At 41.0% G+C, this 15,495-nt stretch overlaps 1 protein-coding gene across 3 annotated transcripts; it reads right to left on the reverse strand.

The window, feature by feature from the left end:
• Positions 1–5,342: 5,342 nt before the first annotated feature.
• Positions 5,343–14,723, reverse strand: MPV17L (MPV17 mitochondrial inner membrane protein like). 3 transcript variants are annotated; one of them, XR_008468206.1, is made up of 5 exons: positions 14,384–14,702; positions 13,210–13,280; positions 11,981–12,010; positions 7,838–11,813; positions 5,343–6,240 (listed from the first exon to the last, which is right to left on the reverse strand). XR_008468206.1 is itself a non-coding variant. In XM_054212801.1 (5 exons), the coding sequence occupies exons 1-4, from the start codon at positions 14,697–14,699 to the stop codon at positions 7,432–7,434; spliced, it is 537 nt and encodes a 178-aa protein (XP_054068776.1). In that variant the 5' UTR covers positions 14,700–14,702; the 3' UTR covers positions 5,343–6,240; positions 7,404–7,431. The 3 variants fall into 3 exon arrangements, 2 of the variants coding, with proteins under 2 accessions (XP_054068776.1, XP_054068777.1); XM_054212801.1 differs by lacking the exon at positions 7,838–11,813 and adding an exon at positions 7,404–7,551; XM_054212802.1 differs by lacking the exon at positions 5,343–6,240 and having other exon boundaries at positions 7,577–11,813; positions 14,384–14,723.
• Between the last annotated feature and the right edge of the window lie 772 nt (positions 14,724–15,495).

A 15,495-nucleotide genomic window follows, 5' to 3' on the forward strand; every position in this document is an offset into this window, starting at 1 on the left:
TTCTTCTGTGAAAGCACTGTTAAGGAAAAAAATATAAAAATTCAGGTCTCTTCTCACTGCTCATAAGATAATGCTTGCTAGAAAAACAGAGGTGCACTTTGCTCTTGCAGTCATTTCCCCTGACTGCTTTAGTTCCCAGTTCTCAATTAAGTCCTGCCATCAGGAGCTATAGCTGGTCAGCAGCGGTTGGCAAATCCACTCCCCTAGCTATTGCTCTTTGGCCTCCATTAGACATCACTGATGTCCCATGGCAGACATGACACTATATATAACAACGAGCACTCCTTACTCAGGCAAAATCCCTACAGACAGTATGGCTTGTAAATCAGATGGGGGAAAACGGTCTTTGCTTTCATAGAGCTTCTCAAGCATGTTAAATTTCTCAGCTTGAAGTTCTCAGAGCTCTCTTGCCTTTATGGGCACATCTAGTATATCAAAAGGGTTTTCTAAAGCTTCTTTGTGAATCTGGGGTGGGCTGCAATGAAGATAACAGTCACGGTCATTGTTCTTTGTCAGACAGTACAGTCATTCTAACAAAAATAACAGAAAGTGTTAAAATTCTGCCCAGGTTTTTCACTGACTTATCATTATAATAAAAACACGCAACTCAGCTGATGAAACTTGGCTGAAAATGCAATTAAGTGGATTATGCACAGTTATTCCATTTTGTATGCATAAATACCCAGATGCATATCTAGAAGAGACAGAAGGGTGCTCATATAAGTTGACTGCTTGCATAACACAGGTTGTGTGACTCCTACATATCTGTCCTAAAATATTTTTTTTAAACACCAAGTCATATTTCAGAACATTCTGTGTTGGAGAAGTTACCATAATTCCTTAATATTTGATGTCATGGTTAGTCTTATTTCCTGTGAAAATACCTCCTCTTGAATCTTCATTCCTCAACTCTTAGGGTTCTCTGTAGTTCCAGATCCTTAGAATTTTCACAGTTACTCCTGGTACCCTGTGCAACCTCTGACCCTGCATCCCACAAGCTGTTTCAGCAGCACGTTAGGAGTCTGGGGGGGTGTCAGCCTCCACATGTTCACACTACTGTGCTATAGCCTCTGCCACCTCCAGATCTCACTTGCCAGGCGTATGCATGGCACAAAAATGTCCTGGCACAGGTGAAAGGCTGTGATAGAGCATTAAAGGAAAATGTCTGTCTGTTGGCAAATGTGTCAGTCAAATAGATTTTGGAAGGCACACACTTAGCTTCATGACGCTTTCTCCCCTGCATGATCCTGTGCAGCCAAGTTGCTGTGGGATGAAGACCGGGGGCCACCGTTATGCTAAAGAATCGACACAAGCCCTTAACACGTATGTTGTTGTAGGGCACTATTCACATAAAATAATCCCTGCAATAGCTGGTTTTGTCTGTGCTTGAGATTCAGCCAATTCATTACTTTTTCAAGGACCCAACTTTGTCCTGGGGTGTGAGTACCAAATCAGAGTGTCATATCCAGTACAGGGGTTGGTCTGAGGCTGCTGCAGACAGAATCCTCACTACATAGTGATGTGCCACATGGTGAGGGTGAGCACTGTGGGTAAACGGACAAAGCTTCACTCAGCACAGTGCTTACCAATGAATGAGGATCTGTGCAGCTCTTGTTCTGCCAGTCTATATAGACAGCTTTACATAGTGGGTGAAAATGGTTCTGGGTTAGTGTCCCTAGCCCATGTCATAACACAGTATGAGCTTGTCTGAGTAAATGGGATCTTACTGTATCATGAATTCAAGTTATCCCAGAAAATCAGGACTGTGTCATTCTAAGTATATTTCATACACATTTGTATTATCACTCTCCCTATATGACCTGTATTAGGCCAAAGTAAATCTCATTTGTTTTTCAAAGAGTCATAATTAAATATGATCTAATTTAAAAAGGGGAATGGGATAGCTAAAAATTACAGGAAGGTCCTAGATACAGAAAATACTTTCTTGCTGTAAACTTCCACATTCAGTTTTATGCAAGCATGAAAGAGTTCTAAGAAGCCTGGGTTCTGCCATTCTGCACTTGAAAGAGGATCTGCTGTAGCGCAACCTGTGCAGAATGAGAGCCTGGATTCATAAGCCAATGCATGTCCTTATTACACTGTTCCATTTTTTATGAATCCTAGCTCATGTTTAGTTAGTGCCTTTTTTATACTTATTTCTTTATTTAGAATTACAGCCTTTCCATATATTAACCATTCATTTTAAAATATTGTTTAGGCTAATATGATTCTATGATTCTGTGATTCTAAGGTAACTTCATAAATAATTCACAATAGTTGCAGTAAAGGAACTAGGATCTTGGTCCTTTTCCACAGCTACCCTACATCTCTGTCAGGATAGAAAAGCGCATCTATAGCTTAAAAGCAGTGTGTATTGCAGGCAAGCAAGGCATTCTAATGAGCTTGTAAAAGGTAAATGAGGTGCCTCGAATTTAATGTCATGAGTCTGAGCTATGACAGTGATCCAAATATCTGAGTGTTTAAGTCTTTTTGCCCGAACACCTATTAAATGTCATCCTATTCTGATTTTTTTAGTTTTTAATAATGTTTCCATGTGAAATATTGTATGAATGTAGTGCTGATTTCTGTGTGTCATGAACTGTCTCATCAAAGATGCACCCAGAAAAAAATTGACTGTATATTCAACTTACTATTTCTTGAAAGCTGAATTTCTAGCAGAGCTACAGAAGCAAAGGATTAGCATTTAATGGCAAATTTTAGTGAACGGTGTGTCACTAATTATGTGTTACCTATGACATGCTTCACAGTGTCTGGGTTGAAACTGTTTTTTTCTAGGGAAATTTTCTATTTTTTAAAATCTGCATATTGCTACTTATGATTTGACTTGTGTGCAATAAATGTTAATGGGCAACACTGGAGCTACAGCATCTGACTGCCTATCTCCTATCCAAATTTGGAAATCTATCCTGTGAAGTTGGGCTTGATCTAGCAAATATTTAGATAACTCTAAGAAGGAGGAGTACTTAATTGCTTTTCTATCTCAAATCAAGGCAGAGCCTTGCAGGACTGAGATCCCAAAACACAGTCTAGGCTGGACATAGCTTGTTAAACATTTGGCCAGTTTAAAATACGGTTCGGGTGAAACTGAACAGATAAATCAATGGCCTATGCTCAACTATGCCAAGTTTTTAAGTGTCTGTGTTAGACAATCGTGTCTGTACCTGTACTGAACCTATTTGCAAACGTTCCTGGGAGGTGAGTAATAGAGACTATTAAAGCTGGCACAGTACTTTCCACTTATTTAGATTTATCTCAGCTATTTTCAGTATAGAGGGTCAGAAAACACAGCACAAATTCAGGAGGTGCAGTGGCAGAAGAGATAGGACATGCATGTCTGGTAGAAAGAATGGAAATAATCTGCACAGACCAATGGCTGTAGTTGTGACTAACACTGATTTCAGAAACGTACTTCTCTAAACTCTTTTCCTTCCCAATTTATTTTTGTCTCAGTAAACTCTTTCTACATTCACTCTCCTTTTAAGGTACAAATTTTACAGAAAAAGCTGTTATAGCATCTGTCAGATACGTTACTAATACCATGGGTAGTGAAGTCGTCCATGCAAGAGTCTTGTTTTTGGCATATGGAGCCAACTCCAGTGCTATGACTGGACTGACTGTTGTGCAGGTGAGTCATTATTGTGCAGGTGGCTTTTGTATCAGTGATGGGTGGCCACAGCTACATAGAAAAATAGATGTTTGAGTTAAGTAAATTTAGATGTTGAGATAAATTGGTATGGGCCATTTTAGGAGACTTGCAAACACAGCAGACAATAAGTAATATTTCAGCGTGTATGTGGACATGTCCATTTTAAAGTAATAAACATACTGTATAAAATTTGCAAACACAGCGCATGCATCCCCAAGCACAGCTCTCTTAGGGCCTGAGCCTTTCCTCATTTCACTTAGTCCAAAACGTAAAGGTAACTTTCTGGAAGCCTCCATTTTACCTACACAAGTTTGAATCTTACAGAGAGAGCTCAAAACTGCTTATAAGCTGTGAGGCTGTTTTACAAGATTCAATGCCAGGGTACACTTGATTATTTACTGCATAGAGGCCAGGGTCAGACAAGCTGTCAGGGAGACCCTCCTTGTTGAGTCACGAGGTTCAGAAAGGACACCCTTGCTTTCTAAACTCCTCCTCAGAGAGGAGTCTAGGTGCAGCTGGATCCAACCCTAGTCCCAGACTTGGTCAACAGTTTATGTCTAAAGGATTATATATGCGCCATCAATCCTTATATCACTTAGCTAAGATTTCAAAGTTTAGCATCCTATTAGTCACTTACTAAGAATCTGTTGCGGCAAGGAATCTCTCAACCTCGAGGAGAAGAACCTTAAGCGAGCATCCGCACTCAAGGGGAGATCCTGTCGTGCAGCCCACTGCTGTGCAGGAGAGCTCAAAGGGCTCTTGGGCTGTCCACTATTTATAGAGCAACGTAATTGACCTTTAGTCATATTCGCATGGGAACAAGATACCTAGGTCCCCACTCCAGACAGTGTTTTGGTTATGTTGCCAGCCATCTCCCACAGTTCAAGTGCAACTCATAGCAACACCCGCTGATGGCCATGGCTTGAGCAGGAGCCGGGGGGGGAAAAAGGGGAAAAGGGGAGAGCACACCGCCACAGGGGCACACAAAAAGACCACGTCAGCATCTTGCTGATCCATGTTCCTATGCAGTATACGTGCTCCACTACCCTTGCATCTTAACAGGCACGCCCATCACTTCAGTGGTGCATGTTGCTACCTCCTTCACTGGAACTGCAAGCTGTAATGTCACAGCCCTGAATCCTGAAAAGGATTCTTTATGACTTGCATTTCTTTCCAAATTTGTCCCTTAGTGTCAGAGAACCTGTATTAGATTGTTTTTTCAACTTCTGCCACAAAACAGTAAGCAAAACACTGTATAGGTAATTGTCATATCATATCAGGTGTAATTACTACAAACACATAATAATTCATTACTGTATGATTACGATTCTGAGATGGATGTTGAACTAAGGCAAAACCCTTCAGTGTCACTGGTATATCACAGCAAATCAGCTGCAGCTAACTGTCAGGTTACATTTTGGATGTAAAATAAGTGATGCATGAAATGGAAATAGCTGAACACCCTTAGTAGTTAAGTAAAGGTGGTTTTTACTTCACAGAGAGATATAACCAATGGTAAGATAAGAATACCATAGGGAACCAGGCTTTGAGAGGTAGATTTCTCCAGACCAGCACAGAATAAGAGAAATGAAAAGACTAGAGATGGAAAAACAAGAACTCATCAAAAAGCTTTTATTTTCTTTTCTCAGTATTTGTGCAATGAAAAGAAAGCTGCTTTCCTGACAAATCAAAGAAGTAATAGTGTGAGGACGCGCATGCTAAGTGCACGTCTTACTTACAGATAGATACGTACTGATTCCAGGCAAGAATGTTGTAATTTAATTTACCCTGCTGCCAAATGATACCCTATAAAAGGACACACATTTCAGAACAAAGCTGACACTTCCTCCACAGATAAAGGATCTCATGTGGTGTAGAATCTCGTGTGCATGGTTTGTGAGTCCATATGAGACAGACACTTAATTTATCACAGCCATTCGAGTGCTTATGCATTTTACTTCTGTTGTAACCGGATAAAGTACAGTAACAGAACTGGAAACAGCATATTCCCACTCTCCCTATATCTCTTGTGACTGAACTACCTAGTAGGGTATATATTTGTGCTCCCTCTTGGTCTTCCTTTGATTTAATCAGTCTTGGCGTTGTAAAACGGAGAAGAGTGACTGCATCAAGACCCTACATTTAAGGACTTCTCCTGGCAGAGGGGAGTATTTGCATAGGTGTCCCACATTATATCACTTACAAAAACCACGACAGTGCACACAGACTCTGAGCTGATGTCCTTTTTCCCCTGTTGTTTTACAGCCCCACTTCACAATTGGCTTTCCCTGAACATAGCAAACAAAAAAGCCCATCCTTCAGTTTCTGAACTTCTCTCATGTACCCATTGCTACAGCAGAGCTGTCCTTCACAATGTCTTTTCCGAACGTGCTCCACACCTCATTAGATTTTTCTGTTGCTGAGACTTCTCTCAGCACAAAAAAAATGTAATTGTTACTAGTGTTGCATAGAGGGGAATGACGCATTTTACTATAGCCTTTGCAATGAAGTCTGTTTTTCTATCTGGATACATGATGCAAGCCTTTTGGGCACTGCCACATTAAATTAATAAACTGCAAAAAAAAGAGAAAACAGTGTTTGTTAGGGTGGATGATGCTGAAGAGTATATGCAACACACACAGATGCGTAATCTGCACTCTTAATTCTTGTTTAAAATGGATTACAGTAACTTCAATCATTCTGGACTGGCAATTGAATGTGAATTGTCAGTGCAACTTTGAAATTAAGGGAACACATAAAGTCTTTGGCTGCTTAAGCACAGGAGTATTAAGCAGAAGTAGAAAAAAGTATTATCTATGTGAGGCATATGTGAAACCGTCACAGGGATTAATCTTTACAGTGTTACTGTCTACATTTCAAATTAGAGGTTGCACAGTAAAAACGGGTTCACAACAGAGCTTGAAGAGTGATTTAGCAAGGGACTGAGCTAAACTTATCGTAGTTCATCCAAGGAATAAACAAAAACTTTAACAGTTTACCACTAAATGCATACAGAAGGCTTTGCCAACTGTACCAACTCTTTAAATCTTGTCAGAAATTGAATAAAAATATCTTATTAGAATGATAAGGGTAGATTAATTTAGATAGATAATAAAATTCCATAAAACTACATAAATAATTTCTCAAGATCCTCCATTATTTGAAGTCTTTGTATACCATGCTAGAAGATGGCATGAGACTCGACATCACCAGTTTGATTCAGGAAAAATTCTTTGCTTTGCATTATGCAAGGATTCAGACTGAATGATCTTTTTTGTCCCTCTTGGCCATGAAATCTATGAAACAGAATTTTTCAACTTGAAACCTTTCCATAAAGCTTCCTCCTCATTCTAAATATACAAGAAGTTACAGTAGGGAATGGAGGTGGTATCTCTCTTCCAGTTGTGGAATACGCTACTCCCTTCAGCCTCAAACCTTCTGAGCAGTTTCCTTCCCAAGAGTATCCCACACAAACTACACTGAGTGTAGTCTTTCAATAAGGACCCCATTGCTAACCTCTGTTCTGTTTAAAAGTTTTTTGTATCTTTTCCCTGTCTGAATTCCTCAGTTCCTTCTGCAAATGTATTCATTATCTAAACAGATAATTAATCAAAGTTTTACCTCTTTTTAATAAAAGAGAAATTAATGCCACCGGCTTCAGCATAAGGCTTTGAAGATGGGAGTTCTGTTATGAATTTGTTCAGAAGTGGCAAATGACTTGATGTATGTAACTAACCTTTAAAGAGACAGTGAATATTCCCGGCTTATCTTTTACTCTGCTGCTGTGTTAACGTCTGTGACATCAAATTGAGCTTTTTGCTGCGTGTGGTCCATGAAAATCCCATAAGAACTCTGCATAAGACCTGGCTTTGTTTATACATACACTAGTTAAAGACAGACAGAGCCAAAGAACAGCATTTAATGTTTATTAAGCCTTTGCAAAAACACAGACATTATTCAGTCAACTTGAAATTCATTATTGTAGTCAAATTCAAGTATTTCATGCACATCTCACTGGATTGGCACTGGCAGTAGAGGCAGCAGCACGAGCAGAAAGCATTGGCACTTACAGCAGAGAGTCAGAAGGCTGAAGCTGCATAGATTTCAAAGGTTGTACTATACAGAGAACTTAAGGTATCAGATATGGTAACAAACTACAGGCAGTTTCACCTTCACTGCAGTATGAAACTGGTTATTTTATGCTGTGTTACTGGATGGCTGCTTCTGGTGTGAAAAAGACAGAGGCCTTCTGGTGAATCTTCCAAGCCTAGAAGGATGTATTTCACATACCAGTAGGCACAGGAGGTACATTTGCATAAAAGGTTTGCAGTAGAAAAATACATATTTTATCAAATTCAGACTCTACATCTTCACAGCTATCCAGAATAACACAAAGCTGGGACTGCACCTGATATAAATGTCTTCTTATCCCATTTGCTCTTAGAGAGGACCTATGACACAAAAATGTCACCTGAATACATACATGCCTTGTAGTTATTGGCAGTGTGTTCCCTCCTTCCTGAGCACCTACGTGATGTATAATTCTGTTCATCTTTCTGGTTATGGAAATCTGTATGTTCAGCTGGCAATAAGATCAGTGCAATTCCTTGAAATAGTCATAAAGCCCACACAACTGTTTTTGAAAGGGTGGTGGAGAGACATCTTTTTTTCCTTTTTTTTCCCCAGAAATTACTGAATTACTAGAAGAAGCAAATAAAAGTTTATACATGTGTCAAACAGAGTTGGACTAGATGACCTGGACTGGACATCCAGAGGTCCTTTCCAACCTCAACCATTCTGTTATTCTGTGAGATTAATCTTCCAAACCAAAAAACTGTCAAGAAATAATGAAGTCTTTAACAATTAAGGGGTTAGGTCCTCAGACTAAATTGACAGGCAGAAAATCTTTGGAAGGTGCATTAATTTACGTACACTGAGAATTTGTCCCAACACAGCTTCATCGTTTTGTATTATGTGCGTCCAAAATGTTCGTAAGACCAATCAGTGCTCGTAATTAAAAGAAAAAAAAACCCGATTGTTTTTTATGTGAAAAGGGACTTGGGTTACTTAACTATCAGGTACCTTAACATGAGAAACAGAGAAACGATTATGCAGAATCTAAAGTTTACTGAAATATAAGAGCTACCAGCTTCTATTAGATGAAAGAACTGTACTTCAAGTAATAGAATTATGGAGAGAAACTCTAAAGCCCACAGTCAGAGAAACTTGAAGACAAAGTAGGATCTAGCTCAAATTCCCAAGCAAAAAGGTGGCAGCACAAAAGCATACAGCAGTAAAGCACAGCTTGTATAAGCTTTTAAGCCATTTAAAATAGAAGATGGATCTTCCGTTCATTAAATACTCCTGCTGAAGAAAAGCATCAGCATTATACAGATCATGAGAATAGTTTTAAATTCTTGATTCACCTGGGGATTAAGTTTTACCAACTATACCCATGCAGAAATATTTTTTGCACTGAGCTGCAGCAGAACATCGCGTACTGCTTACAGAAACCCAACACCATTCCACTATTTTACTCTCCTTATAATGCAATTATTTTCCAGTTCCCTTCTTCAAGTGAATTCTATTAATCATTAAACACCTAAGGCACAAGCAGAAATAAAAATAAATAGCATCTGTAAAAAAAGGTCAAATACGTCATTACCATACCTTGTCTGAAACTTTTAAGTCTCGCTGAATGCAACACGCTTTAAAACACTATTCTGATCCTAAATATATCAACAGAAAAAACACTACTGGAATTGCTTCTTTATCCTGAGGACTTTATACACACAATAACAATTTAACAGCTATAACTGTCTGAAACATCTATTCACTCATGTTTTATTTTTTAAATAGATAGATAAAATGCAGTTAGTTCCTCTGTAGATTCCTATGCCTACTGGGACATCCAGCATGAGGACTGCCCAATTCATGCTGTGGGATTCATGCAGCAACACCCACTAAATTGTTCCCATAGGGACATGTAAAATAGACACCAACAAGGGGAAATCAGCTCACCAAATAGGAGCATCTATAATGAACCTATCTACACAGCAGCCAGTCACCTAAGACTCTGTTATTGATGGAAAGAAATAGACATGGTGCACAATTCACCATACCCTAAAACAGATGTCTAAAACTGCCTATTTTCCTCCATTGACTGTAAACAGAGCTTAAATTGATTGGTCAAGTTGCAGATGTCCACGCTACAGGTGTCAAAAGTCAATTAAAACAAATTCCACCTGAAGACTGTAGGCAAGTGTCCTCTTCCACATCTGTCTGTGCAACTGAAGATGGAATTGCAGTGACTTCTCTACCCTGAGAGGGAAGCTACCAGCAAAACAGATTGTAGAAGCAACCCCCCTGCCATCTACCCTCCTCCCATCTGCTGTAGTCCTGTAGTCAAAGCCATACGGGTACCTTGCGTCATTCTTGACCACTGGGTTATGCTAAACAAGTTGATTTTACCTGGAATAGATTGGGCAGTGCTTGCATGATCCCTTTCCCTGTCCAAGCTAAGCAGCATTGGGCTCCCACAGTGACAAATAATTGAAGGCAATATATTAAGTAATACAGCTGCTGGCCAAAGGAATGTATGTTTATAGCCTAAGCAGGCTTTGGTTTACTATTTAGACAAGACTGAGGAATTCAGACATTCCTCAAAGCGGTTTATTATTATTGTAACAGAGAGGGTTAAGTCTTTTCTTTACAACCATCATCAAGATGGGTTAGATCAGATATTGTTTGGAGCTTACAATTTAGTAACTTCGAGGCATAAAATCCCATTCTATGAAACCAAGGGCTCCTTTACTAGTCTGATTTCAACTTACTGCAATCACAGAAGTTTGCACGGTTCCTGTTCCGAGATACATATGCACATTTAAAAAATACCGATGCACACAACTGCATCCAGACCTGATCCTCAGCTGGCAAAGCAGATCTATAATTAATTTTCACCTTTTCCTAATCTCTGATGTGTAGATATCCATTATCTTTTATGAACAGGAGTGTTTAAAAGACATTTGAAAAAGAAATGGAAGTTCCTTACATATAGCTGGATTGTTTTGAGATGCATTCTGGCATTCACATTACCTTCCTTCCTATGCTCTTTTTCTTCAAAATCTTAATTATATCTTGAACATAATGAAACAGTAGAGAAGAGTGAAGGTGTCAAGACTCCTGTATACTCTTCAATACTTTGACCCTCGAGGGGCAAAGGAAGAAGCTGTTGACAAATACAGCAAAAGTTCACTGCAGTGTTTAGTTAGGTTCCATTGTGCGGGAGCTGCTTAAGTGTGAATATGCAGCATACACCCCAAAGAATTCTGACCAAAGTTAGTTATCTTTATTGTCCCAGTTAAGATAAAAGACGAAATGTATTTATTTCAGGTTTGTGCATTCTATTAAATAATTCGCTATATAGATTTTCATGTAGAATAAAGCAAGTTTGCCCTAATAGAGAAGCAGTCCCTACAAACACAGCACTTTTCTTTCCTCTGAATAAAACAGATTCAATGCCACTTTTTAGATAAGAAAGTCATTAAATTTTGTTCTGCAAAAGCAATCTTGCACTGATAACAATTGTCAAGTCCGACAACTGATGATTTAATGTTCTATTCCCCTTTTTGTAGCAATTACAAGTTGCTTGAAAATTAAATTACAGTTAATATTTCTCCCCAGTGAAGCAGTCTGACATGATGTGCAAATGCTTACACTGCCCTATAAGTCAGTTGTTCCCAAAAGAGATGGGCTGGCAGCATGAAAATAATTAAATGCCAATATACAGTTGGCCTCTTTTATGAAAAATAAACAGGCACAAAAGACAAACCGTTCCACTGCTTACACTAACCAACAAATGTTGAGATGACTGTTTATTCTAAACACAGCAATGAAGCTGCAGTGCAGTTTACTGACTTTCATAAACTCAGTTTAACAATTTAGAATGTATTCAGAACTAAAGTTCTTATTTCTCTGATGATTCTTCATCTGCATTGACCTTCTCTCTTTGGAGCCACATAAATGCTGACTTTGCTGTGCCATCTCCACTCTGTTGGGAAAAGCAAATGAAGGTAGCCCAGACAAAGCCACAGAGCCCAGTGTAAGCTGTTCGCAGGTAAACAGGGACCAAAATGAAGTTTGACAGCTGTGTTGGAAGGAGAGAGAGCTCAGTTAGTGCTCCAGGCATTGTTAGGTCTCACACCTACACACCCAACAACTCCACTGACTTCGCACTGGGTTAGATACACTATGAATGCAGCGGATCAGGTTTTATGACAAAGAAAGACTCACTGAATTACCCTAAAAACTCACCTGCACAAAAGGCCAGTACATCAGTCCCGTCTGAAATGAAAATGAATCATTTGTTATTCTTACGGGCTTCAACAACAACGATTCATTTTTTCTTAACATAAATGTGTAAAGACTAAAACATATTTGAGTAACGGTAATAAAAGCTGTTCAAATGTAAATTAAGTTGCTTAACTTACAGGCTGCAATATTAAACCTCTAATCATTTTCATGAGCCTCTATGCTAGGATTTTCTCAAACGCATTATTCTAACTCATTTTAAATACAAAACTCCCAGCACAGTTAAGTCTTCATAGTCACCTGACACCAGATACATAACCACACTTACCAGATGGGTGAACAAATGTTTAAATATGTGAACATTTGTTTCAGCCATGAATGAAAAATACCACTGAACACTATTTATTTCACACTTGCAATGGTCCTTCTTGTTACTCATAAATGTAAAGCTTTTTTGCAAAAAATCAATAGAAACCTTATGTTTTGATAGGATATAGTGAGCACTGTTTTTAGAATCATCCTCCATAGGAATAAAAATAATCCTTTTCTATCCTACCTATATATTTCCACAGTGTGAAGAGAAATTCACATTACATCAGTTTCTCCTTCTATTGTATTTTTCCTGCTAATCTGTCTTTTTCATGTGCCTGACAAATCTTTAAAATTCTTAATTTGCTCAGCTCTGAGGCAGTATGGATAATTTTTTCCTGTGTATGTAGAAATGCAAACCAAACCCAGCTATTTATACCAAAGTCGTCTTAAAACAAGGGATTGTGTTTCTGAAAGTGAGAAGACTGTCACTGAAAAGTACAGACTGAAAATGATTCCTAAAAAAGATGTCTCTATAACTAATGATTTTAACAGGTGTTCAGCATTCATGTAAGTGTTGTCAACGGCATTACTAACTAAACACTGGCGTATGGGCACTTCTTAAGATAAAATGTAGTACAATTTTAATCAGTGTCGTATTGTAGGGCTCTCATTCAGAGTTGGGTGCAAGTGTTACGTATATAAACACTGTACATTTTTAAAACAGCATCACTTCACCCATCTGGCGGCAGTGACTGAAGCAGTGACTTCAGGTGACTGCTGGTACTTACAGCTTCCTTCCTACATGTAATCAGTTAATGAAGTGAGAGAAAGGCTGTTGGAGGAAGGAATATTTCAAATATTTTATCCAATTTTATTTTTCTTTTTGCTTAGCTGGGAGATAAGCAAATGGCTTGCCTCACCTTATATGTATTCCAAAATTTCTTTTTACAGTCTGAAAAGATGTCCTCTTTCCTCTGAAGGATGCTCATACCTAGTGGCAAAACATTCACAACAATCAGAAAAACTGTAAAAATTAAATGTTTCCTTTTTTTAAAATGATATCCCGAACTCTTCTCAAAATATATTGCAACAGCTTTGAAAGAAAAGCTGATATCATTACAAAGAAAAAATACCATTCCAGCTACCTAACAGTGCTACATCATCTCTCCTCATCCCTTGGCTCTCTTGACACCACAGATCAACTGGAATATACTGTGTAGGTGGTATATCATATCTCGGCCACTGCCACATAATTCACCAGTGGTATGGCAGTGGAACAGATACGGCAAAAGTACCTTTTACACCCATGAGATAGACAGAATAAGGCATTCTGCACACTGCTGAATTGCCAGAAGTGGCTCAGATCCTTGAAGCGGTTTAGGTGCCTACAGACCACTGAAGTCAGTGGAAAAGGGTACCTATTTTTATTTTTTTTCATTTCAGCCATAATCAACATGTGATTTTTTTTTACTTTCACAAATATCTACATCAAGTCCAAAAACTAGAACTGACAAGCAGAATAGTTTCAAATCCTACTTGTTTAACCCTCCACATCCAGCGTTCCAAAATTTTAAATTCTAGTTGATCCAAACTCCTCTTGATTCTAGGAAAAGACAACCTCGCAACAGGCTCCCATCATTACACCCAAGATCAAGAGAAAAGTGGTGGGACTTGACATTACATTAGGCACATGCAAACTGGAAATAAATTAACTGAATGAATTGCTGTCACTTGAAATATCATAAAGGGTTCAAAGTAACAAACCCTTTAAACAGTATTTCATGTGATGAGAATATTCAGGTATCGAATTGAGACTACATCTTTCTAAGAGATGTAGCAGCTCTTCGTAGATCACCCATCTTAATTGGAAGACACGACCTAAGTTAAGCAAAGACAACGTGCTTTAACGAATCAATCTAAAATCGAAAGCTACGCATTCGCACACAAGCCGAGGCCCAGAGTCGCTTAGTCCCGCTTTCGCTGCGCGCCCTCTAAGCCCGCACCCACCCTGCCTGCGCCGGGGCTCTCCCGCGGGCACCCCCGCCCTCCCGCCCGCCCCGCCATGGCGGTGCCTGGCCGGCGGCACCCACCCACCCGTGTAGAAGGCCAGGACGGCGACGGGGGCGCCGAGGAGCTGGTCGCAGAGCACCTTGCCGAGGACGGCGGCCGGGCGGCGGCCGGGCAGCGCCCGCTCCAGCGCCCGCAGCCAGACGTAGCTGAAGTTGCCGTGGAAGGCGAGGGCCACTAGCGCGACGCGACGCGTCTGCGCCCAGTCGGGCGGCTGCCCCCGCCGCCGCCGCCGCCACAGCTGCTGGGCCGCGTCGCCGGCCGCGAAGAGCCCCCCGTAGAGCAGCACGTTGCAGAGCCAGGGGAAGCGGCGCACCCCGCTGCGCAGCAGCGACCCAGCCATCGCCCGCCGCCTCTTCCGCCTGCCTCCTCCTCCTCCTCCTTCTCCTCCTCCTGGCGGGCCCGCCCGCCGCCGCCGCCCTCGCCATCCCTGCGCTCCCCGCTTCCCATCAGGGCTACCCCGCCCGGGATGCTGCCGCCGCCGGGTGTGCCCCTGCCGGGAAGGCCGGCACCCCACGGCGCGCCCCGTGCTCGGCCGCCCCGGTCTGCTGTGGGACGGCGGGTGACCGCCGGGCGCACGGGCTTCGGTTCGTGGGGTTATTTTTGAAGTGACTGTGCGTTCACTCGGAAGAAGTGGGTCACTGTGTCTCCTGGGCTTTGGTCTAGGTGCACCGTGGAGGCACTGTGCAGTGTTGCTGCGACAATTAAGAGACAAGTGAAAACTAGACACCGTTTGCTTATTATCTTTTTAATTATCTTTGTTGCTTGCTTACATGAGTAGGTTATGGCTTTTTCTTTTCAATTTTGCTGTTGTTTTGCAGCCTGGTTTCTGTTACCTCACTGAGCAGGGCTGATGCACACCTGCGGTTCCTCCGTTTTGCCCTGAGCTAGCGAGGCAATTTGAGGAGAAAGCCAGGAATGATGTATATTTATTGCAGAGCCCCGCGTACCCAGTCACTGCCACAACGCGGATCTGAAGGCCATGCAGCGAGCGTACAGCTCGGGCGGTTGTGCCCTGCGCGGCTGCCCGCGGCCGCGGGAGGCGACGGGCGCACCCGGGAGCGGTCCCCTCGGCCCCGGCGACGGGCTCGGGCTTGACCGTGGGAACCATCTCCAGGCAGGAGGTGGTAGTTCACTCT

This window comes from Rissa tridactyla, chromosome 8 (assembly GCF_028500815.1).
Source record: "Rissa tridactyla isolate bRisTri1 chromosome 8, bRisTri1.patW.cur.20221130, whole genome shotgun sequence".
Lineage (NCBI taxonomy): Eukaryota > Metazoa > Chordata > Aves > Charadriiformes > Laridae > Rissa > Rissa tridactyla.

What these genes read in the sequence shown, in the direction of transcription:
- MPV17L (XM_054212802.1), bottom strand. Translation starts at nt 14,699, where the DNA reads ATGGCTGGGTCGCTGCTGCGCAGCGGGGTGCGCCGCTTCCCCTGGCTC. An exon ending in CGTCCTGGCCTTCTACACGG is followed by an intron (nt 13,281 to 14,383) that starts GTGGGTGGGTGC and finishes TTTTGCCACTAG; the next exon opens with GTATGAGCATCCTTCAGAGG. An exon ending in TGTACTGGCCTTTTGTGCAG is followed by an intron (nt 11,814 to 11,980) that starts GTGAGTTTTTAG and finishes CTTCCAACACAG; the next exon opens with CTGTCAAACTTCATTTTGGT.